Source organism: Physcomitrium patens, chromosome 9 (assembly GCF_059467195.1).
Source record: "Physcomitrium patens ecotype Gransden chromosome 9, ASM5946719v1, whole genome shotgun sequence".
Classification (NCBI taxonomy): Eukaryota; Viridiplantae; Streptophyta; class Bryopsida; order Funariales; family Funariaceae; genus Physcomitrium; species Physcomitrium patens.
The window spans coordinates 2,211,952-2,233,456 of NC_143418.1; the positions used below are offsets into that span (position 1 = coordinate 2,211,952).

Here is a 21,505-nt window from a genome sequence, read left to right on the forward strand (position 1 = left end):
TGCAACCTCGTCGTAGCAATATTTTGAGGTGCAGACCGTTGAGTCTTCTTCAGTCGAATGCTAATCGGTATTGTATAAATTCTGCGCTTACCTTCGTAAAAACTTGCTCTGGTGCACTGTGCGGTTCGAAAACACGTCCGGTTAAAACTCAGCACAGCTAGCAATTGAACAATGCATCTGTGTCTGCGAAATCTCTCACTCATGAACTACTCTACACTCGAGTATTATTATTGTGCGAATGAATGATTTACTGTATTCTGTAAAGAAAAATGCAACACCCATGGTATTTAATAAACGCTCAAATTCACCAGCCTCTGTCCACAACTTGGCTTGCAAGTACCCACATCAGTCCACATCCACCTCAAAAGCGTAAAGAGTAACCAATCTAATGAAATCCAAATGGTATCACACTCAGCACTGGTCTATATCCATTGGGACATGTGTAAGGAACAAACATATAAACTATTTCGAAGTAACATAAGAAGAGGAAGAAGTAATCCGCAATCGAAAGATTCAGTTCCGTAGCATAACACCCAACGAAATTGGTCAAGACCTTGTTTTCGTGTTGTGGAATTTTGAGGGATTCGTGCCCTATTTGGCGCGCCACGCGTGATCCTCTGACTACACACTGTTGTCCTCTTCAAACGACACATGAGCGACAGTTCCGTCATTGCGCCGAAGGATTCTTCGTCACTGTACTGTGCACATGCAAAACGACAACTGTGATCCATCATGCCTTCGATGCAATCCAGTGATGCATGACAAGACACCACGCGATCTTTGCAGACTTCTATCGTTTATTTCTCGAACGATGCGAGTTGTAGAACGCGCGGAACTGATCACCCCACATTCCTAAGAAAACTCGATGCACTGTGATGATACTTGTGACTGCTTAGGAAGTTCCACTGCGGTCGTTTCTCGGAAGATTGGGTAGCAGACATTGGAGGGAGGGGCTGTAACAGTAGGAAAGCATGGCTAATCGGTACTTCCCCAACACTATGCCAGATTATTCATTGAGTTTGGAAGGCTCAGAAGCGGATTATTCAGTGATGGATCCTGACACGCTGCTGGAGGTCGCCATGTCCATCAAAGATGAGGTAAATCGCTCTTCTTCTTATAATTTTGTTCCATTTCTTATTGCTCTTGTCTACAGTTCCCCTTGATGTGTTGTGTATCCCACCTTCTGGCTCTTATCGGCTTTTTAAAGGGAAACGAGAATTACAACTATCAGCAATTGACACTTCGCAGAACTTTAATTTTGATGTTGGTGCTATGTTTCTTCTCCTTTCTCGATCGTCAGATATGCTCTGCACTTCGATCCCTGCTGGATTAGTCTTCTTTAATATATCTGCAGAAATAGCACTTCGTTGTATTGGTTGAGGATATTGTGCTGGAGGAAGGAGTTCATCTTTTTGTAACAATTTGGGTTTTCTTTTTTGCTTTGGCATGTTGCAGGTGATACAAGCAACATGGATACGAAAAGGCCGAAGGGTTTCTGACCCCATTCTCTACACAGGGGTGTTGGGAACAGCTTTTCTGTGCTTTAAGGCATATCAAATTACAGGAAGCAAAGAGGATCTCACACTCTGCAGCGAGATCGTTGATAGTTGTACCGTTGCCGCTAAATCTTTGCACAAGTATGCTTGCCTCCTGTAGATCTTGTTCTTCACTTGATTGTGATATTGGGAGACTGATCGGTCCATTTTCTACACATGTAATGTACCTTAACTCACATCTGCTAGGGGAGGTCGTATTTTCGACAATCCGATCTCCTTTTTAGTAATATTTATTTCAGTGGTAGAGACCTCGTATCTTATTAGTGCATGCCTTTCGATGACTCTGATGTTGCGTTGACGAATCACAAACAGATACGTCACTTTTTTATGTGGGCAGCCAGGCATATATGCCTTAGGAGCAGCAGCGGCAAAAAGCAGCGGGGATGAGCAAAGTCTTCATCGATATCTTCAGCTTTTCCATAAGGTGACCTCTTTTTTTGCCCAAGGGCTGAGGTAGTCGGTGGTAGATTTGTTTCTTCGGGCTGTTGAATTGGATATGAATGATGGGTTTCTAAATTATGTCTCATGATGAATCTCGAGTTCAACCAGCAAAATGGCCTGATAAGGACTTCATGTGCCTATCTCATCATGCGTGTTTCCAAGTGTTGACAAGTTTAAAATAAGACATTATTGGAGCAAATGTTGGCTTGGTCGACTGGTTAAGTGCACAGGTGTATGGGACTGACATGCTTCACTATTTTTCAGGTTTCCAAAAACCAAACTCTTGCTGTGGGAGCGGAAGAGGGTGGTATGGGAATGCCTTACGAACTTTTATATGGACGTGCGGGGTTCTTATGGGCTGCTCTCTTTGTCAACAAGCATGTCGGCGAGGGGACCATTCCTTCGAGCACTACGGTTGATTTCACAATCTATTATGCCCTTTGTTTTGAACTTGAGCTAGGAAGCTTTGCATCCAAGAGTTTGTTGTAACTGTATCTTTGACTTGTGATTAAAATGCACATATCGCTGAAAGCATCCTCTAAAGCTGGTTGAAGCATTTTAAAGTTCAAATTTACTGGTTGCAGTTGCTAAAGACGTCATATTAATTTACACTGAATCCTCTGCGTCTTTCTAACAGGGTCCCATAGTTGATGCGATTTTAGCTGGCGGACGAGCTGGAGCTTCACAAACACAGTCTCCATTGATGTATCAGTGGCACGGATCAAGATATTGGGGAGGAGCACATGGTCTGGCTGGTATCATGCACACTCTCATGCACTTTCCCTTGAACAAAAAAGATGAAGAGGATGTCAAGGGAACACTACGATACATGATCGCGCGCCGCTTTCCTAGTGGCAACTACCCATCCAGCGAGGGCAATGCAACAGACCGGTTGGTGCATTGGTGCCACGGAGCACCTGGTATTGCCATGACTTTGTGCAAGGCGTCTAAGGTCTGTTTGCTCTCCAGCTCAGAAGCCGTGTATTATTGGTTTTGCATATCAGAACCTTGTCATATTCCCTCCTCAGAAACCATTGTCAGTGTCTTGAATCTGCCTCCCACATTATTACAATAGAGGTCAGGTAAACGCTTTGAAGCATCATCCTCTTCCGTAGAAGAGATCTTGCGTCAAGATAAAGAGTTTATCTCATTTGATCAATATTGAGCTTGTTCATCTAATAGGAATTGTTCCACCAATTTACAGGTATTTCCTGATGAAATGGAGTTCCAACATGCAGCAGTTGAAGCAGGAGATGTCGTATGGAGTCGAGGTCTACTTCGGAAGTTGGGCCTCTGTCATGGGATCAGTGGAAATACCTACGTCTTTCTGTCTTTGTACCAATCAACAGGAGGGAAACAGCACCTCTTCAGAGCTCAACAATTCGCCACTTTCCTTCACAAAAACGCCAGAACGTTGATCGAGTCAGGAGAGATGCACGGCGGTGACCATCCCTACTCTCTGTTTGAAGGCTTGGCAGGAACTGCATGCCTCTTTTTTGACTTGACAAAACCAGAGATGGCAAGATTCCCTGCTTATGAGCTTTAGGCCTGCTTCACCAAATTCCTAAACCTGTATAGATATGATATCTGACGTTGGATCATTGGAGTCATTGCCTCATCTTCAGATGAGATAGTGAGGGTATATAGAGTAACAGTAAGTGTCTGTCTATGTATCTGTTATGTAAAGCACAAACCCAAAATTGTATAATTGTATAATCGCAGCGATTTTATAATACTGAACATAGATACGAACAACACTTAAGCTGAAAGAAGATTAGTGATATGAAAGTACAATTGCAAATGATAGTGAAGTTAGGAGTGAATACATACAAAAGAGTTACTTAGAATGTATATATGTATTGGCTTCGGCAGACTGTATTGACAATAATGATATTGTGCCTGTTTAAAGTTTTTGACAATTTGGTTGGCATATAAGAATTTGTGAATACATAAAATAAAAGTGTGTACACAAATGTATATTTTGTGTGTGTTTTCTGAAGCACCTCCAGATATTCAAATGAGGGCATTGTTCAGTTGTCTCATGTAATGATGAGTGTTTTATACATTTTATTCTTTTTTTGTAACAAAGAATGTTAATAAATAATTATTTTGAAAAATATTATGCATCTTGATTATTTATCTTTATATATATTTTTTTAAACAAAAAATCCAAAATACTTCAATGTATTATACAAAATTTAATCATTCATATGTATGTATGTATGTGAGATATTGCTAATATCACCACAACTTGCCACCCATTTCACATTTTTTTTCTTCCAATCAAAAACTTAATAGCTAAACTAGACAAAGTGAATACTATATAATTTTAATTTTTTATTAGAATTATAAAATATTAAATTAACTTAAATTAACATGTTGAATGGATGGAAAGTTATGGTAGCAATAGAAAAAAATATGGTGACATTAGAAATATATATATATATATATATATATATATATAAACATATGGGTGCTAGATTTTAATCAAAGTTTTGAATACTCACAATATTAGTATATTGATTGTACTTGACACAAATATATGCTTTTTAGAGCTTCATTATATATGAAGTATATAATTATTCTATTTATGATTATTTATAAATAAATTATAATGTATAATATTTTATTTAAAAATAAATAAAAATTAAAACAACTTGTAAATTATCTAATGAAACATAATTCAATTCAATATTTTGTTATACGAAAGTATATTTGTTTCTTAATTTTTCTAAAATTAATTTTTTATTATATATAATTTTAGTATATATTTTAAAAATATAGAAATTAAATATATATATATATATATATATATATAAGTTTCTAATAAGAAACATTGCTTGAGATAGTGGACAAGTAATTTTAAGAAGGAATTTTTGTTAGACTTATAACTTAAGTTTTCTAGTAGAATCAACATCATTATAAAAATAAATAAAATAAAGTAAAATACTTAAGTAGACACCCTTTTTTAATGTGTGGACTCACACCCCTTCTTCCTCCCCTCACTAGCTACACATCCATGCAAACAATAGCTAGTTTACATTTAAAATCATCATTCTTGTTATATTCATTATTTTAGTGCTAAAATTTGGTATACCCTTATTCATTTATGGTTCCATAATATCTCGACCTTTAATTCTTTTGATAATCTAAGAACTAAAAAATAAAAATAAAATATGTTTTAATCATGGTGTCCTTTAAAAGTACAAAGATTAGAATAAAAACTTGTCACTTTTGTTGGCAATATATCTTCAAGAAACACCAAATTACAAACCTAGAGAAATTGGCAATTTTTTTAAATGGTCAAAAATATATTCATACATAATAAACAAAATAAAAGTTGTATTAGTTGCAAATAAGTAATGAACTATACTACTTCCAACAATGAATCAGAGGTAATATAGAAAACTTCATCATACCACATACAAAAAGTTAATTAATTAGTATATTATATAATTGACTAAATAAATCATTTTTATTTTTATTTTTTAATAATGAAAGATACAGGATTATATCATTTTAAAGTGAGTACCTAAGATTAGTATTTTAAAGCAAGAATAGTAATAAACATATTACTTTGTTTAACTACTATTTAGATCTTAAAATGTCAGCTTCAAAAATCAATACAATATTAGATCAACTGACACACATTCACAGACGGTGCTGAAACCAAGCTTCACGAAAAAGATGAAAAACTTGTATTAAAAATCCCTACGTAGGAAGGTTGATAAGCTGTGAGTGGTTATCTCACTCTAAAAAAAATGGTTCATAAAACAACTTTATACTTTGAACACCTCTGTACTACCACTTCTATTAAACAAAAACAATCATGTTGAGAAACACAAATACCCACATATCTTGTTGCTCTTCATCAGCTTACTCAGATTCCAATACCAACCACCAGTCGTAGAACGGTGTCCTCAAATCCATTGCCGAGTCAAATCATTCTTCCTCATCCCTGACCGTTGAAATCGTACACGTTGAACCATAAAAGCTACATTCGATTTTTCTAAAACGAAGTATAAAGTCCAGTCGTCGAGATTTACAAGCTTCAAGGGTAATCCCTGTTTCACACTCGTACAGGAAATGAAACCCACCAAACCTCAAACCATCATGCCAAGCAAACAGTAAAGACTACAACATGATACTACAGCAGCTTCGAGTTATACACCCAACCCACCTGAATCCTAAGGCTCTCAAATCAGGTTTCTGACTTGAGATATAATCAGTACACTGCTTTCTAACTAGGTATGAATTGTAGTATCACGCATGCATTATACCGTCCCCGGTGACTACTTCCTTCGATGGCAAGTCTCCACGAGACATGAGTCTAACTCCAAAACTGATCTACTTACTGATCTGGTAGAATAACATCGGCGTATGATATTGAGATCAACTTGCGACGGAACTCGTCTTCACTGCCGCCCTGGTGAGTTGATTCAGGACTTCTTTTGACCTTCACAGGAGACAAGGGCATCATAGAGCACAGAGGTGAGCCTGACACAACTGGTTCGACCCGTGAAATCGCAAGTAGCCGAGCGCGCACCGAATCTTTCCGGTCCAGTTCCTTATTGTGACCCTCTTGTTGCTGTTGGAGAAGGGACCGTGCATCCTGGTCAAGGTCCATAGGCAAAACCTGTGCTGCCTTCGCCATGTAATCGTTTCCCACTTTTTCAACTGCTGAGTTACAACAGAGCCTCGATAATCAATACACCTCTACGTAAAACACTACAGTGGGTTTCTTTGCACAAGAAGGGAAAACTACACCCACGAAATTCGCATTCAACCGATCACACAACCCATCAACCCACTCTCAAAAACTTGACACCATCAGGTCTACGAACGCCCTCAAGAACTAATCTGGACTCGAAATCAACGCAACATCCGACTTGACCCACTGCAGATCTCCTCAACCGCACGCACGGAAACCAACCACAATCTCGAGATTCACCAGCAACGCAAGCTTTACCCTCGCCCACCGACACCACCAGTCCTCGTATCCCTCACGTGACCGCTCATTCTCGACCTTTTATCACGCTCATCTCGTTCTCACAGAAACCCAGAAACCTCGATCACACTACCATGTCATGCAAACAATCAAACAAACAAACAAACCAACCTCGGCCCGAATCGAAAGTTCTCGAGTACCCAACAGCCTCCAAACAAAGACCGTGAACGACGGACCTGATCAACTGGTAATATGCACTCATACACCATTACCTGCGGAGAGAAAACAAAAAAGAAAAAAAAAAGAAAAAAAAAAGTTAGATGTTTCGATGGATGTGGTCGTTCATCTGTAGGATGAATGATAATTCGTTCCTGTAACGAATGGAGCTTTAATATTGTGGGGCTTTGCTTTTATGGCTTCTTTGTGTGAAGCTTAAATGTTAATAACTGCCCTTTAGTGCGATGCTTTATTTGTCAGTGACGGTGGATTTATTTTGCACAAGCGTATCATTGCTGTATAAGTTTAATAATTCCCTTAATTAAAAATTAAGAAGTGTGATTATAAAAATAAAGATGTGAATTTTGATGTGGTTTTTGTTCACTTGGATGGGGTTTTTAGACCTACAGGCTTACTTTGAAAAGTAAAAGTATAATGAAAGTTTTTTTTTGATTGATAAAGAAAAGTTTTGATTTGGGAATTTTTTACCTTATTTTTAAGTGAGAAGAGGTCTTTTTAAGGACCAAAGCCATTGTTTGATTATGGTTTGAAATGTGGTGGTTCATATCTTGAGTGTACAAATATGAAAAATACAAAATAGTATTGATAAATAGTTATGGGGATTTTTTATATGAATTCTTCAACTTTGTTAAAAATATTTTATTGAGGTGGGGTTAATGCAAATTTTTGGAGACAACACCATTTGTATCATGTAATAATACAATTCATCTCATCATTTTCTTTTTGTAGCTTCTTGGATGGTTTTCTAAATGTAAAAATATGCTTAAAGAATGTTTTTATATTAAGAAAATACAAATTTTAAAAGTTGTGATCTTTTGTCAATTTTTTCTTAAGCATAATGACTATCTAAGATACAATTAACTTTGTGATTTGATCCAAGTAATCATTTTGTTCAATGAGTTTCTTAAATTATATAATAAAAATTTAAAAAATTAAATAAACTTTAAAGAAATAACAACAAACAAGCATGATTGATATAAGGGTCGAAAGTAATGTGAGATGCATGTTGCATCAAAAACAACATCACAATCATGTGTTGAATTTAAATTGTGTATTAATAATTTAAATGAAAATATATATGCAAAGTATTTTTTTTTAAATAAGAATACTAATTAATAATGAAAATGTGTAACCTTGAAATTAATATGCCAATTTTTTTTGTTTTTGGTAAACCATCAGTAAAAAATTATAAAATTTTCAAGGTTATTTCTTTTTGTGGTCTTAAAAGTTTTAATATTAGATTATCATGCTTCCTTTTTATAATTTATAACTATATCTCAATAACAAAAGTATGTAAATAAAATAAATAAATAAATAAAGAGAATATAAATTTATTAATTGATGACATACAAAAATCATTTAAAAACATTGTCAATTGAAACACCAACCTATATTCCAAAACCCTGATTTTTGTGATGATCAAAATTGTATAAATAAATAAACCAATCAAAATTTTATTTAATTATTTTTATTTTTAAAAAACATAAACATCAAAGAAGAGTACAAGGAAAGAATTGTGTTTGAATTTGTTGTTTGATTGAATAAACCTCATTCATTGCAACCTAGTTTATCTAATTGAAAAGAAGATGGATCAGTGATTGATCAAAAGGTCTACTAGCAAGACAACAACAGAACGTCATCTATACTAAAAGGTTGTAGAAATTATTTGAAAAAATTACTTGAATTATGTAATAATATAATATAAAAATACTATAACATTTATTGCATGCTCTCATGAACTAAACCTTTTGTAACCATTTTCAAAACAATTATTTCACAGCTTTTCTATTAAAATTTATACACTTTATAAATTGAAAACATTAAAGGAGAAATCAATATTAGTGATATGTATTGATTACTTGTGTTAAATCATTTTTTTTTCATTTCTGATAACTGCTTGAATCTAAAACACTATGCAAGATATTTAATTAGTTGTAAAATATCACATTGACTTGTTTGCTTGTTTTGAAGACATAAAAGGCAACCATCCTCCTAAAAAAAGTAGAGTTCTAAGACTTGGGTAGGTTTGAAGTTGCACTTGTTGTAAGGATTGTTTCCTAGAGTTCTTAGTTTTTGGTTTTACTATTGATTTGAAGGGAGCTATTGGTGCGGGAATACCCATACGAATTGGTCGTGATCCGGGCAACCGTAAAATATCCAATCCATAGTCACAAATAGCCATATGAGATTTAAGCCAATTTTTCCCAAGCGTGATATTATAAATTTGTCCCGGAAGCACATTAAGTTCTTCGGATATCTCGAGATCACCAATTTCAAAAGTCACTACACACATCCGCTCCGGATACCTCTCTACATGGGTGTTTGCTAAAGTGACGACTAGAACATCATCCGTGTACCATGTTTCTAAATGCAATTGTTGTGCAAAATTCTCCGTAATAGCGGATATGGAAGACCCAGTATCCAACAACATGGTTGTTATAATGCCATTCACTTTCCCGCATACTATAGCTACGGATTCTTCATTATCTAGTTGCGATGGATTGTGGGCTTCGTCCTCTTTCCAATTGTCACACCATTTGTTACTATTATTCTTTTCAATGCCCTTGTATGGATGATCTATTGGTGGTAGTTTTTTGAGTCTTCTTCTTCTTGGTTTAAAAGGAGAAACCTCACTCTCCGAATCACTTTTGGAACTACTACCCGGAGAGTGCGAGTTAGGGTTCATTCCATGCAATTCAACACAATATTCACAACTACCACCCTCAGTACTGCTTTGATAACTTAAGTGTTTCTTTTCATAATCCAAATGTTGGTTTCCTTGTTGAAGAAAACTCATTTGCATTATTTTTATTATAATTTTTTATTTATTTTTTATTTATTCTTCTTCCTCAGTGTATAGATTCTTTTAGCTTCTTCTTGATGTGCAACAAGTAAGAAAATTGACTGTTTTGTCATGATTTGTATTGGAACCTCTACAACTATTACAAAACTGTAATACCCATCTTTTCTTGTGAATTCTTTTTCTTACTGAATATTTATTTTTTGACATTTCATTTTCTTTTTCAAACTCTCAATTGATTAATTTACAAATTCTACTTCTTTTAAAATTTAAGCTTTCATTCTTCAATGACTTATTAGAAAATTCAAAGACATCATTTCATTTGCTGATAGATATATATATATATATATATATATATATGTTTTAAGAGATCTAACTTAACAATTTAAAATGCTTGAATTCTGTACATGTTTTCAGAGGAAAAAAACCTTCAGATTTCATTGTTAAAATTATTTATGTCACAAATTCAATTTTACTACCAGATTGATGATAAATATATATTTTTTACAATAATACAAACGATTTGATGAAGTAATGAGTTCTTAATACAAAATGTAGAAATGCATGTTTAGGTTTAGGTTTTTATAATCTTATCCTGCCACCAACAAAACTATGCTCTCTCATGCATTAATAAACAAGATTGCACGATATTTTTCAAGTTACGGAAAATTTTCTCCACTTATTAAACACACAACAACATTGATCCTGCTAAAGAGGACGAAGAAGAAAAATCAAAATTAAAATAAAATAAACTAATCTAAAATTAAAACACACAAACAAATAGAAATAATAGAAAACAAGACACTTGATACAAATGGTAAAAAGTTACCCAAGTCAAAATAAAGAGTGCAATTTTGTGTGTAAAAAATATTTAATTTGTATAACTTACAACCTCAAGATATACGAAATTTCAATCTTACAAAAATCTTACTTTCTTTTTGTTTTTAAAACTTTGAAGTTGAAGATTATGTTGTATTCCAAATCAAATCTTGGAGTGTTATGTTCATATTAAAGGCAAGGGAGAGAAGATGCTTTTTTCTTCATTTTCAGTTTTCTTCATTGTTATAAAAAACAAAACAGTAACCTTCACATTTTAATGTTGGTAAAATAGAAAAGATGAATGAAAAGGTTTAGTAAATTTTCACCAATGGTTGTCATTTAATTGTAATGTTCAATGTTCATCATCAATGTTGTTACATCAACCAATCAAATATTGTGAAATTTATGAATCTCATGTATTTGTTTATATATTATTCGGAAACAAGAATGAAAATTTAAAATTGAGTGAAACTACATTCCATAATAAAAATTCTCTAATAGATAATGGTTCACCATTTTTTTCATGAAATATAGACTATTTAGAAATTCTGTTTCTTAAACATGTAGAATGAGTGCATGTTAATTTTTAAATGAAAAAGAACTGAAATTAATAATCCATATCTTTGAAATTGTAAAAGCTAGTGGATTAATGTGATAGTATTCTAATTACTGAGATTCACATTAAAAAATTAAAATTAAAATTAAAAAAAAAAAAAAAAACAAACAAACAAACAAAACAAACAATGAAGTTTACTGGATTTTGATGTTGTAAAACTGATGAAACCATTAATGCAACATTGTAGACAACAAGTGTCATTACTTTCATTTTCAAAACATGCTGTTACACATCAAACAATCGTCAAAATATTACATACAACAAATGCTTGAAAGAAGTTTTATACTTCGTAACTGTTAGGTGACCTTTTTCCAGCATTTTTCCCTTTAGAACGGTAGAATGTGGCTGTGTTTTATACATTTCATTTGTAGACACACAACTATTTAGTAAGAGGTGTTAAATGACTATGCAACAATTCTTTTATATTATGTCAAATTACTGCTACTTACACTTTTTATATTTAATTGATTCAGTAACTTTATTCAAGTTTCATTGTGATGATAATGCTTTAAATAATATTGCAAATCAACTTTTTAAATTATAAACAAAAAAAATTACGTATTAGAACATCTGGAAACATACAAAATCATGGGTCTACCAGATTCTCCGATTTAGTAACCACAGTATCATTAATCCATATACTACAATCACATGTAGACAGTGGTCTGATTTCTTCATACAAAATAAATGAAAAAACTATGGATATATGAGTTCCAAGTGTGTAAATTATGTATATATATATATATATATATATATAAACGCACACATACATATGTGTATGTGTGTGTGGCTGTTGTGTATTGTTTATTTTATTTTTTTAATTGTATCTCATTACAATCACAATTGAGACACAAAGTATTATTTGATCAGAGCAATATTTTTGCTTGTTTTCTGTTGTTGTTGTTGTTGTTGTTGTTTGTTTTTTTTTGTTTTTTTATTTTCTTCTTCTTCTTGTTTGATTTGTTAATGTTGTTGTTATTATTATTTTTAGAGGATTGTTATGCTACATCTCCAATTGATATGGCTACACCACATGTAACCTCCTCATAGACAACTAGATAATAATAATATTCTTTTCTTTGCTTTAAGAAATGGTGGTGGTTGAGATAGAAATAGTGAGTATTTTATGAAAAAAACATGTTGTTAAAAAAAAAAAAAAAATTGCCACAAAAAAAAATTAATTTAAAATTTAGTTTAGTTTAGTTTTATTTATTTATTTATTTATTTTTTGGCTTCCAAAAACTCAAAAGCTTATGTTTTAGTTTATTCTATTTTGGGTCAATATTGGGATTAAATATTGGATTGTCAAACGTGCCCTAAGCATAGAAGCATGCTTTTTAGTCAATTTAAGTAGTGTAGAGGTCATATGGGATGTAGCAATATCAATTGGAGATATACTATTAAAAATTCTCTAATTTATTATTATTTTTTATTTACAAATAAAATTCTCTAATTTATTATTATTTTTTATTTACAAATAACATTACAAAGTGCTTCAATCTTGATTCTTATTTTGAATGAAAGCATATTTTATTGCATATTTTTCTTTTGTATTTTTGTATCCTATTATGTTTTTCAATTACTTGACATTTATCAATATACTATGATAAAAAGTTATACATAAAATTTATCTTTCAAATAAGGTTTTAAAAATTGTAAATAGAGTTTTCTTTTAAAATTAAATATTAAATAAAAATCATAAACAGTTTTCTTAGTCTCTAACTTTAAAATTTTGAATATTTTTGTAATAACAAATAATTTTATTATCTTGTTATGACTTAAAACCTATCATTCATACCCTCATATATTAATACAAACCACTCAAATAATGTTTTAAATTTATTATCCCTCATAAGTATCCCTCATATTCCTCCATTTAATATTGCTACACCCCATATGACCCTCTTCATAGACAACTTGCTAATAATATGCCTATTTTTTTTATGCATTTTTTCCTTTGTTTGCTTTAAGAAAGGGAGGTGGTTTAGAAGGAGTCAACAAATATATTATGAGAAAACATGTTGTGAGTTGTTTTTTTTATTTTATTATTATTTTATTTTAAATTTAAACAAAATATTAGCTTAAAAAGGTTCAGTTAATTAATTAATTAACTTAATTATGCTCTTATAAACACAATTTTTTTTTTCAATTTATTCTATTTTTGTGTCAATATTGGGATAAAATATTGGGATGCCAAATATGCCATGAATGTAGAAACGTGCTTTTTTCAAATTTACATTGTGTAGAGGTCATATGGGGTATAGTGATATCAATAGTGGACACATTACTAATATTTCTCTAAAAGAATATGAAAAAAAAAAAATGGAAAGAGAAATTTATTTTCAAACATAACAAGAAGGTGGAAGAAACCAACTTTTTAGGATTTTACGGTCCACATTTAAAAACAAAAATGCAAACCTCAACCTTCATTTAGTTTAGGAAGCACACACAAGGGGGGGGGTACGACCACGTGTCAGCACGTAATAGGGGCAGCCAATCGTTGCCAAGTCCACGTGGATGGAGTGCAGAGGTCGCGTTCCCAAATCGGGCAAGCCCCGTTCCCAGGATATAGAACATCTGGGAACAACACAATTGACGCTATGGGAACGCGAGTTCTAGAAGAGTGTATGCTTGGTAGTTCGTGGGTGGACGGGCAGGGCGACCCGCGATCCGGAGGGGGGGGAGTCGGGAGCGTTGTCGTCATCCTCGTCTTCGTTGTTGTTGTTAATGTGGAGCTTGGCTATGGCGTAACGTCGCACGGTGCCATATTCTATCATAGGGTTTCGATGTCGGAGCGAGTGCGAAGCAGGGCGGAGAGCAGAGAACGGAAGGCGCGATCACGGTCTAGGGAAAGCATGAGAGATTCGAGGATAGAGGGGGCAGTGGAGACGACGAAGGAGAGAGCGCATAGGAGTTCGAGCGATGGACGGAGACGGAGGTCGCGGTCGCGAGATAGTATGAGGGATTCGAAGCGCAGGCGGAGGTCGCGGTCTAGAGAAAGCGCGAGGGATTCAAAAACAGAACAGAGTTCGGACCGGAAGGCCCGCTCTCGATCCAGGGAGAGTGTGCGTGACCGTGATGTTGTTGGAGGAAGGGATAGGAGGAGGAACCATGGTGCATCAGAGGAGGTTCATACCAGGAGTTGTGGCAACGAATCTAATAGTGGTAGGCATGGATGGGATGAGGAAGTTCATGATAGAAGAGGGAGGGGTGAGCATAACCGCACCAGTGTAGAGCGGAGAGAAAGGTCGCGTTCTCGGGAGACCGTGCGAGAGAGGAGGGCCGGAAGTAGGGAGAGCTGGCGTTCGAGAGAGAGACGGGCCGGGAGTTCCGAGAGCAATCGAGATAGAGAAAGAAGGGCTGGGAGCAGAGAAAGCATGCGAGAGAGGGAAAGAGAGAAAGAAAGAAGGGTTGGGAACAGACCTCGGGGTTATGGAGATGAATATTACGATAGGAATGCCGGTCATGGGAGTCGAGATAGTGCGTGGAAAAATCATTACGACGGGGGTAACATTTTGTATGATTTAAACAGAGATAGAGCGTATGGGCCTGACAGACATGGTGATAGGGATTGGGACAGGAGTCGAGACGGTGGTTACAGAAACCATCATGACCGAGATCGCGGTGGCATGGGTTTCCATAATCGTTCGTTTAGGGAAGACATAAATCACATCAATGAAGAGAAAGACAGGTATGTGTGCAATTCCTGAATGCCTCTTGTTTGAAACTTGTATTGATCCTTCATAATTGTTCCTTTTGTATGAATGCTGTGAACATTGCTTAAATGATACGAGACACAATGTTTTTTTTCTTTTTTTCTTTTTTTCTTTTTCTTTTTTTGCCCTCGAGTGTCAATACTTAGGATACAAATTGTGAATCGCGTCTGCGTTGTTCGTCGTTCCGGGCTGTGATCATTTACATGTAGGGTCTAGGCAATTTGTCGATATTTGACGGTTTTTTATATGACTCCTTTTTGTGTCTTAAATTTTTACAGAGAAGAAGAGGATGACGAAGAGTACCAAGAGCGCATCGAGTCGCAGTTGGCTGCTCAAGAAGAAGACGATCCGGAAAGGATTAAAGAAGAAAGTAGACGCCGAAGGCAAGCAATTCTAGAAAAATACAAACAGCAGCATCAAGAGCAGCAGCAGCAGCAGGAGACAAAAGTGGACATTTTTGAGGACCCGACGGTCAATGCAGGTGAGTTGTTCAATGGAATCAAAGACATTTTTGTTTTTGACTAGGTTTGATGTTAATTTGGTCATGCATTTAATTTTTTCAGGATTCGTTTTTCCTTTTTATAAGTGTCTTTGGTCGAGGTATTTCAGGTTTCGATCTCACTATTCTCAACGTTGAAATAGTTTTAGTTTTTTAAAAAAATTACAGATCATAATCAGTTTTGAGCTAAACTGCAGTTGATAACGTCGTATCTTCGAAGACAGAGCAAAATCCGCCTTTAGCTCTTCATGAAAACAAGGAGATGCAGGCTGTGGAAGAGACTCTTAATGGCGTGGAAATCGACTTGGAGAAGAAAAATGTCGCAAATGGAAACGCTCAGAACGAGATTGCACCAGAAGCAAGTGGCTTGGGACAGGGATCACCGAAAGTAAGTCTATTATACAAATTTAATACTCTTTTTAGAAGGTAGTTATGATCAGTGTCTGTTAGTGAGACGGGTACTTGATTGTTTTTGGTGGTTGCAGAGCGAGCTAAAGAGGACCGATGACATGTTCTGCGACGATATATTTGGGGAATCACCCGCAGGGGGTCGGAGAATGGTAGGTCTCTTTTTGAGAACTGTTTGGGATACTTTCAATTACTTTTTGATGGAGGATCATTTTCTTGTTTTACAGATTTTACTCTCAAATGGAATCGGTGTTGTTCATCGGATTTCTTAAACTTGAGGATTGATGACAAATGCCCATGACCATTGCAGGGGAAAGGTGATGGCTTAGCTATTAACTCAAGTGGCCTGAATGACAATTGGGATGATCCCGAAGGACGTTACTGTAAGTTCACCTAGTCTATGATTTTGAATTGCTGCTTTGTTCTTGGGTGTTGATATGTTTTTTTGTTTGGATACTGGTATATGCTTTGGCATGGTTTCTGTTCTTGATTTTTTGATTTTTTGATATTTTTTTTGAGGTGCTTGGGGTTTGGGAATATAGATTTTTACAATGGCCCTTGATTAAGGCATCATTACGTTGGGTGAACTTTGACAAAGTGAAGGTAAATGTTTACAGGTTTTCGTATCGGTGAGACCTTGGATGGCCGCTATAATGTTTTGGCATCACATGGCAGCGGTGTATTTTCAACTGTGGTTCGAGCGTATGACACAAAAGCAGGTAAAAATGATCCCGAAGAAGTTGCAATCAAGATCATTCGCAACAATGATACTATGTAAGTTTTCAACACTCCTACTTCCATTTTCCATTTGAAATCTTGCGATTGTGTATCCCATGGTCCGGTTTTTGTTACATGTGAGGTTTCGTAGCTGTACCAAGTGCTCACTATTGGCCGTAATTTTCCATTTATGATTTTGATATGGAAGTTGGATGCAAGTTGCAGAACTTTCCACACATTTTAAAACACATACTGTCGTCATACAAAGAAAGTTGAATTTTTCGTCACTATCAGTTGCATTCGTATGAAATGTTTTTGAATTCCTGAACTTTTTGATGTGATAAATTTAAGCTCTAAGATATCCGCGTGTTGGACTTGCAGGTACAAAATTGGTCAACAAGAGCTGGTGATATTGAAAAAATTAGCTGGAGCTGATCCTGAGAACAGAAGGCATTGTGTACGACTACTTTCTAGCTTTGAATATCGGAACCATTTGTGTTTGGTCTTTGAGTCTTTGCACATGAACCTACGTGAAATTCTGAAAAAATTTGGTCGCAACATTGGCATCAACTTGACTGCAGTCCGAGCTTATGCAAAACAGCTATTTATCGCACTCAAACATTTGCGGAACTGTGGAGTTTTGCATTGCGACATCAAGCCTGACAACATGCTGGTGCGTAAATCCATTTCATAGACAATTAGAACTAGGTTTTGGAATATCTAATGGGTCTAATGTGCATGATTTTATACTATTGAGTTCTCTGCACCTTTAGTGTAATTGTGGGACTTATTGACATCTTTTGCGATGGGGGGAGGGATTGAAGCACATCTCTGGGCTTATGTTGCAACCATTTTTTGCAGGTAAATGACGCCATGAACGTGTTGAAGCTTTGTGATTTTGGATCTGCGATGTTTGCTGGAGAGAACGAAATTACACCTTACTTGGTCAGTCGATTTTATCGAGCACCGGAAATTAGTACGTATCTGAACACTAACTTCACATATATTTACAGCTAGTATGTTTTAAATCTGGTAATATCAGTGGTTTCTTTTAAATTCAATTTTCGGGGAAATTTGAATTGAGAACGATTGAACCTTAAGGACCTTTTTCCCTTATTTGATAAAATTTTCTGTAATATTTCTTTCTATTTGAAGTCTCCTGTTTCTTATCTTCTTACGTTGCCTCCATGAAATTTTTAGGTATTTATTTATTGCTATTTTAAACTCTCAAGTTCACTTTATATTCATGCAAGTTTGTAAAGACATTATTAATGCAGATCTTGTTGCTGAGTACCATTTTTTTTTCCAGGTACCACTTAAGTGCCCATGCTGATAAGACAAGTCAAGGTTTCACGTCTGACTCATTTTCATTTGGCTATTGCAGTTCTTGGCTTGCCTTACGATCATGCTCTTGATATATGGTCGGTCGGCTGCTGTTTATACGAGCTTTACTCGGGAAAGATGCTGTTTCCTGGGCATACCAATAATGACATGCTGCGACTGCACATGGAGCTGAAGGGGCGTTTCCCCAAGAAGATGCTCAGGAAGGTATATACTGAAAATTTAGCTATTATCCATTGTCACTTGTATGCCGTGAACAGTTTCCTCTTCTAAGGTCTTGGGTGCTTAACGTTCTTTGCCTCCCGGCTGACAGGTGGAGTTTTAAGCTTTCAATCATTTCAAATTCATACAGCCTAGGTGAAGGGATAAGAGGCCTGCTCGGTTTTGATTGGTGAGCTGTGCAGCTTGGCTCATAGAGAGTGGGGTAGTGTGTCTATAGGCTCCATTTATGGATTGTGCGTATCCATAAACCATACTATACCTGCAGTCAAGGAATGATAATATCGTTATAACGTTCGCATAGCTGTGTGAAGTTTGTCAACTTGGATGCAGGTATGGTATGGTATATCCCCGTAGCCCTAGAGCCTTAGAGGCCTTCAGGATGTCTACAATTAGCGCCCACGTAACTAATAGTGATACAGCTATATGTATACCAAGTCCTGGTATTTATACCGGAAGAAGGCTTTACCGCTGAAGCACAACTCAGGAATCATAGTTGTGCTGGCATAGAGCTATCTGTTCTAATGGGTCTTAGTGGTTTGTCTTGTTGTGCAGGCGCAATTCCTGGATCAGCACTTCGATCAAGACCTGAATTTTTGTGCTGTAGAAGAGGATCCTGTCACTAAGAAGGTAAAACCCACTTTCTTTCTCTTCTTCCTCTTTTCTTCTTTTTTGGTATGTGTACCGACCCTTTGTATGTTCACCTTTTGCATTCCTCATTTTTGTTTCATTTGCTGCAGATGGTGAAGAGGATAATTAGAAATGATCATTTTATTAAACCCAAGGATATGGGTCATCTCATTCACAGCTCAGGAACAGCTGAAGAAGACACAAAATTGGTGATGCAGTTCAAGGATTTGCTGGAGAAGATGTTTATTCTGGATCCAGACAAGCGGTTGACTGTGTCCGAGGCACTGAGTCACCCCTTCATTTCGGGAAGGTGATGCAGTTATGCCAGTTTCTGGCGTATACATTGTTGTCTGTCTAGACATCAAGTTGTGTCCTGCATATGTAGAAAGTAGGAAGGTATTCGGAATCGTAGATTCTATTGGACGAACAAACAAATTCTGCTTTTTCGTTCTACAATTTCAGCTATTGATCTTAAACTCTCTCTGTCGTGGCACTGCTCGTCGCGAGATCTCGCCAATTCATCAATGGCGCCTGGCGAGGGTGGGCTTCTGCTGTTGTTTCAGGGCAATACCCACAGAGCATAAAACTATACGATTGTAAGACAACACGCACAAAGCGTTTTCCTGTCCGTCTGCTTTTTATATCGATCATTGTCTTGATGGTGTGAGTTCTCTGGGCGTCGATATTTGGTTATTGGCGGTTGGTTTTTTTTTAGTGTCCTTAGAATTAGTCGTTGTGCTGACACTCTGCATGTTCTAGTGTTGGGTGAGTTTCAGTGTGGAGATTGAGTTGAATTTGTTTCATGTCTGGTATTAAGAATGGAGAAACAGTTCGGTACTTCTCCTCTTTGAGATGTATCAGGGATTTTCTTTCGTAACTCATCGTTCCTGTGGTAGGCATATTCTTGGTCCATGTGGCTTTTGATTTTATTTACCTCTTGGTCTTTTGTAGAATAGTTGTAGGCAGAAGTGTGTGGAGTCTGATGCGCGTTCGTTCTTCAGGGATGTCCTCATATCTAAGGAGATTAGCCCCTTTGGTGCTTAAAGCGCTAGGTAATGCAGCGACGAGAAGGTACTCTAGTTCTCCCAGGGCTGTCTGCGCACGTATCCGTAGTGTGCTCCTTACTAGTCCTCATGGCCTAAATCTTTTTTGGTATTTTTAAGCAAGCTTTTGGCTTGCTGGTCTTACGTTGTGTATGATTGTTCTCTTTTAATTGTAATTAACCTTAGTGATGTATTTTTCACCTTTATAAGGCAATTGGATATGGATTTAGAAGTTGTTACCTAGATTGAGGTGGGTTGGAGTCGCTTCTAATGTTCAACTTCCCTTGTCAGTAGAGTGCTTAAGGAGAAGTCTGGAATTATGTTATTATATAGTGTTTATGGTGACACATGAGGCGTGCTGTGCAGTCAAGATACGTTGATCGATTGAATTTTATCTCGGCTCTCCTTTTGTTGATGAATAGTTTCAAAGGAAGCCTAAATGGAAATTTCCGTGTCCTTCGTTTTTTATTTTTTATTTTTTTATTTTTATACTGTCAGTTGGTGCTCTACACTTTTTTAAATGTTATGGAGTTTGGAGTATTCATCTGTCGTTCATAACTGACAGGAAGTGTGTAGGTGGTGGCTGCCTCTTTTCTTGTGAGCTCCTTGGGGAAGTGATTTTTCAGACTGCCTATAATGGCCAGATTGAGGTGGGTTACATTTCTTGTCATTATAGGTTTAAAAAATTATCACCTTAGTCATTGCATTCTATGAGTTGAATCTTCGGTATATTCTTCTAGACGTAGAAATCGTAATCCTCCGCATTCCTCTATATTGACCGCAGAGCAGGGTTAATGTGGGTTTCTGTTAGATAATGAAGCTGCTGATGAAACATTGGTAGTTATTTTTCGGCTCGTTGAGGTTCAGCTCGGGTAAGTCCCTGCTGATCCGTGTGGCACGCTGGGCTCTGGTGACATGATACATATTCTTAAATGCCTTAGATTTTCTAATAGATACCCTTGTGTTCAGTCTGTGACACCATTAAATTGTCTTACGGAACGATATAGTGAGGATTTCGTGAATCCTTTGATTCTAAATGTCTTGGATTTGCCTAAGCTACGTTTCAAAGCAGTGCAAGAAGAGGGGTTCCACATCCACTCCGGATGCGCTGCTTACATTTAATTTCTGCGCAAGCGCACTTAGATGAATGGAAGTAAATACCCTAATTACCAACAAATTTTCTCGTTATCTACTAAAAGAAACTGCGTACTAGTTTATTGCAAGTATGCGCTTAATCCTTTGGGTTTGAAGCACAATGGGATGTGGCGAAGAACATCACTGTTTGCTCTTAGGCTCAATTTAAGCAGCGTTTTGTTTACACGCTTTGTGATTGAATGTATCAATATTTTTGTTGAGTTTGGGACGTCGGAGCCTGTTGCAATGATCTCTGAGGTAGTTTCTTGAATATCTGTCACTTTTTGAGGTCGTGAATTGGCTCCAGGTTTTGGTATCTATAATTTTTGGGTTAGAATAAAGCCAATTAATCCGAATGGTTAGGTTAGGAATATTAGCTTG

General features: G+C 36.0%; 3 protein-coding genes and 1 long non-coding RNA gene across 12 annotated transcripts; 2 read left to right on the plus strand and 2 right to left on the minus strand.

Annotated features, from left to right (window-relative positions):
* Window positions 1–523: 523 nt before the first annotated feature.
* Window positions 524–3,916, plus strand: LOC112286949 (lanC-like protein GCR2). The gene is made up of 6 exons (XM_024529428.3): window positions 524–1,097; window positions 1,456–1,637; window positions 1,869–1,980; window positions 2,262–2,411; window positions 2,635–2,949; window positions 3,202–3,916. The coding sequence occupies exons 1-6, from the start codon at window positions 972–974 to the stop codon at window positions 3,541–3,543; spliced, it is 1,227 nt and encodes a 408-aa protein (XP_024385196.1). The 5' UTR covers window positions 524–971; the 3' UTR covers window positions 3,544–3,916.
* Window positions 3,917–5,672: 1,756 nt separating this feature from the next.
* LOC112286430 (uncharacterized) lies at window positions 5,673–7,235 on the minus strand. Of its 2 annotated transcripts, none has more exons than XM_024528305.3 (2): window positions 7,117–7,235; window positions 5,673–6,674 (listed from the first exon to the last, which is right to left on the minus strand). In XM_024528305.3, the coding sequence occupies exons 1-2, from the start codon at window positions 7,205–7,207 to the stop codon at window positions 6,349–6,351; spliced, it is 417 nt and encodes a 138-aa protein (XP_024384073.1). In that variant the 5' UTR covers window positions 7,208–7,235; the 3' UTR covers window positions 5,673–6,348. The 2 variants fall into 2 exon arrangements, with proteins under 2 accessions (XP_024384073.1, XP_024384072.1); XM_024528304.2 differs by having other exon boundaries at window positions 5,673–6,677; window positions 7,117–7,222.
* Window positions 7,236–8,928: 1,693 nt separating this feature from the next.
* LOC149988329 (uncharacterized) lies at window positions 8,929–11,697 on the minus strand. The gene is made up of 2 exons (XR_016504667.1): window positions 10,914–11,697; window positions 8,929–10,690 (listed from the first exon to the last, which is right to left on the minus strand). It is a non-coding gene; the product is annotated as an uncharacterized LOC149988329 (long non-coding RNA).
* A 2,305-nt stretch (window positions 11,698–14,002) lies between these two features.
* Window positions 14,003–21,308, plus strand: LOC112286330 (uncharacterized). 8 transcript variants are annotated; one of them, XM_090252907.1, is made up of 15 exons: window positions 14,003–15,108; window positions 15,412–15,614; window positions 15,830–16,020; window positions 16,118–16,192; window positions 16,351–16,423; window positions 16,658–16,814; window positions 17,139–17,430; window positions 17,619–17,733; window positions 18,142–18,305; window positions 18,412–18,489; window positions 18,873–18,947; window positions 19,058–19,543; window positions 19,949–20,018; window positions 20,556–20,640; window positions 20,802–21,308. In XM_090252907.1, exons 1-10 carry the CDS (start codon window positions 14,018–14,020, stop codon window positions 18,421–18,423), a joined length of 2,373 nt encoding a protein of 790 aa, XP_090109033.1. In that variant the 5' UTR covers window positions 14,003–14,017; the 3' UTR covers window positions 18,424–18,489; window positions 18,873–18,947; window positions 19,058–19,543; window positions 19,949–20,018; window positions 20,556–20,640; window positions 20,802–21,308. The 8 variants fall into 8 exon arrangements, with proteins under 8 accessions (XP_090109033.1, XP_090109032.1, XP_090109027.1 ...); XM_090252906.1 differs by having other exon boundaries at window positions 20,556–21,308; XM_090252901.1 differs by lacking the exon at window positions 18,412–18,489.
* The last annotated feature ends 197 nt before the right edge of the window (window positions 21,309–21,505 follow it).

Coding starts and splice junctions, on each gene's coding strand:
- LOC112286430 (XM_024528304.2), bottom strand. CDS start 7,207: ATGAGTGCATATTACCAGTTGATCAGGTCCGTCGTTCACGGTCTTTGT. Junction 6,678..7,116: donor AACTTTCGATTCGGGCCGAG/GTTGGTTTGTTT, acceptor GTTGTAACTCAG/CAGTTGAAAAAGTGGGAAAC.
- LOC112286330 (XM_073536311.2), top strand. CDS start 14,018: ATGGGAACGCGAGTTCTAGAAGAGTGTATGCTTGGTAGTTCGTGGGTG. Junction 16,021..16,117: donor TGGGACAGGGATCACCGAAA/GTAAGTCTATTA, acceptor TGGTGGTTGCAG/AGCGAGCTAAAGAGGACCGA. Junction 16,193..16,350: donor CCGCAGGGGGTCGGAGAATG/GTAGGTCTCTTT, acceptor TGACCATTGCAG/GGGAAAGGTGATGGCTTAGC.
- LOC112286949 (XM_024529428.3), top strand. CDS start 972: ATGGCTAATCGGTACTTCCCCAACACTATGCCAGATTATTCATTGAGT. Junction 1,638..1,868: donor GCCGCTAAATCTTTGCACAA/GTATGCTTGCCT, acceptor AATCACAAACAG/ATACGTCACTTTTTTATGTG. Junction 1,981..2,261: donor ATCTTCAGCTTTTCCATAAG/GTGACCTCTTTT, acceptor ACTATTTTTCAG/GTTTCCAAAAACCAAACTCT.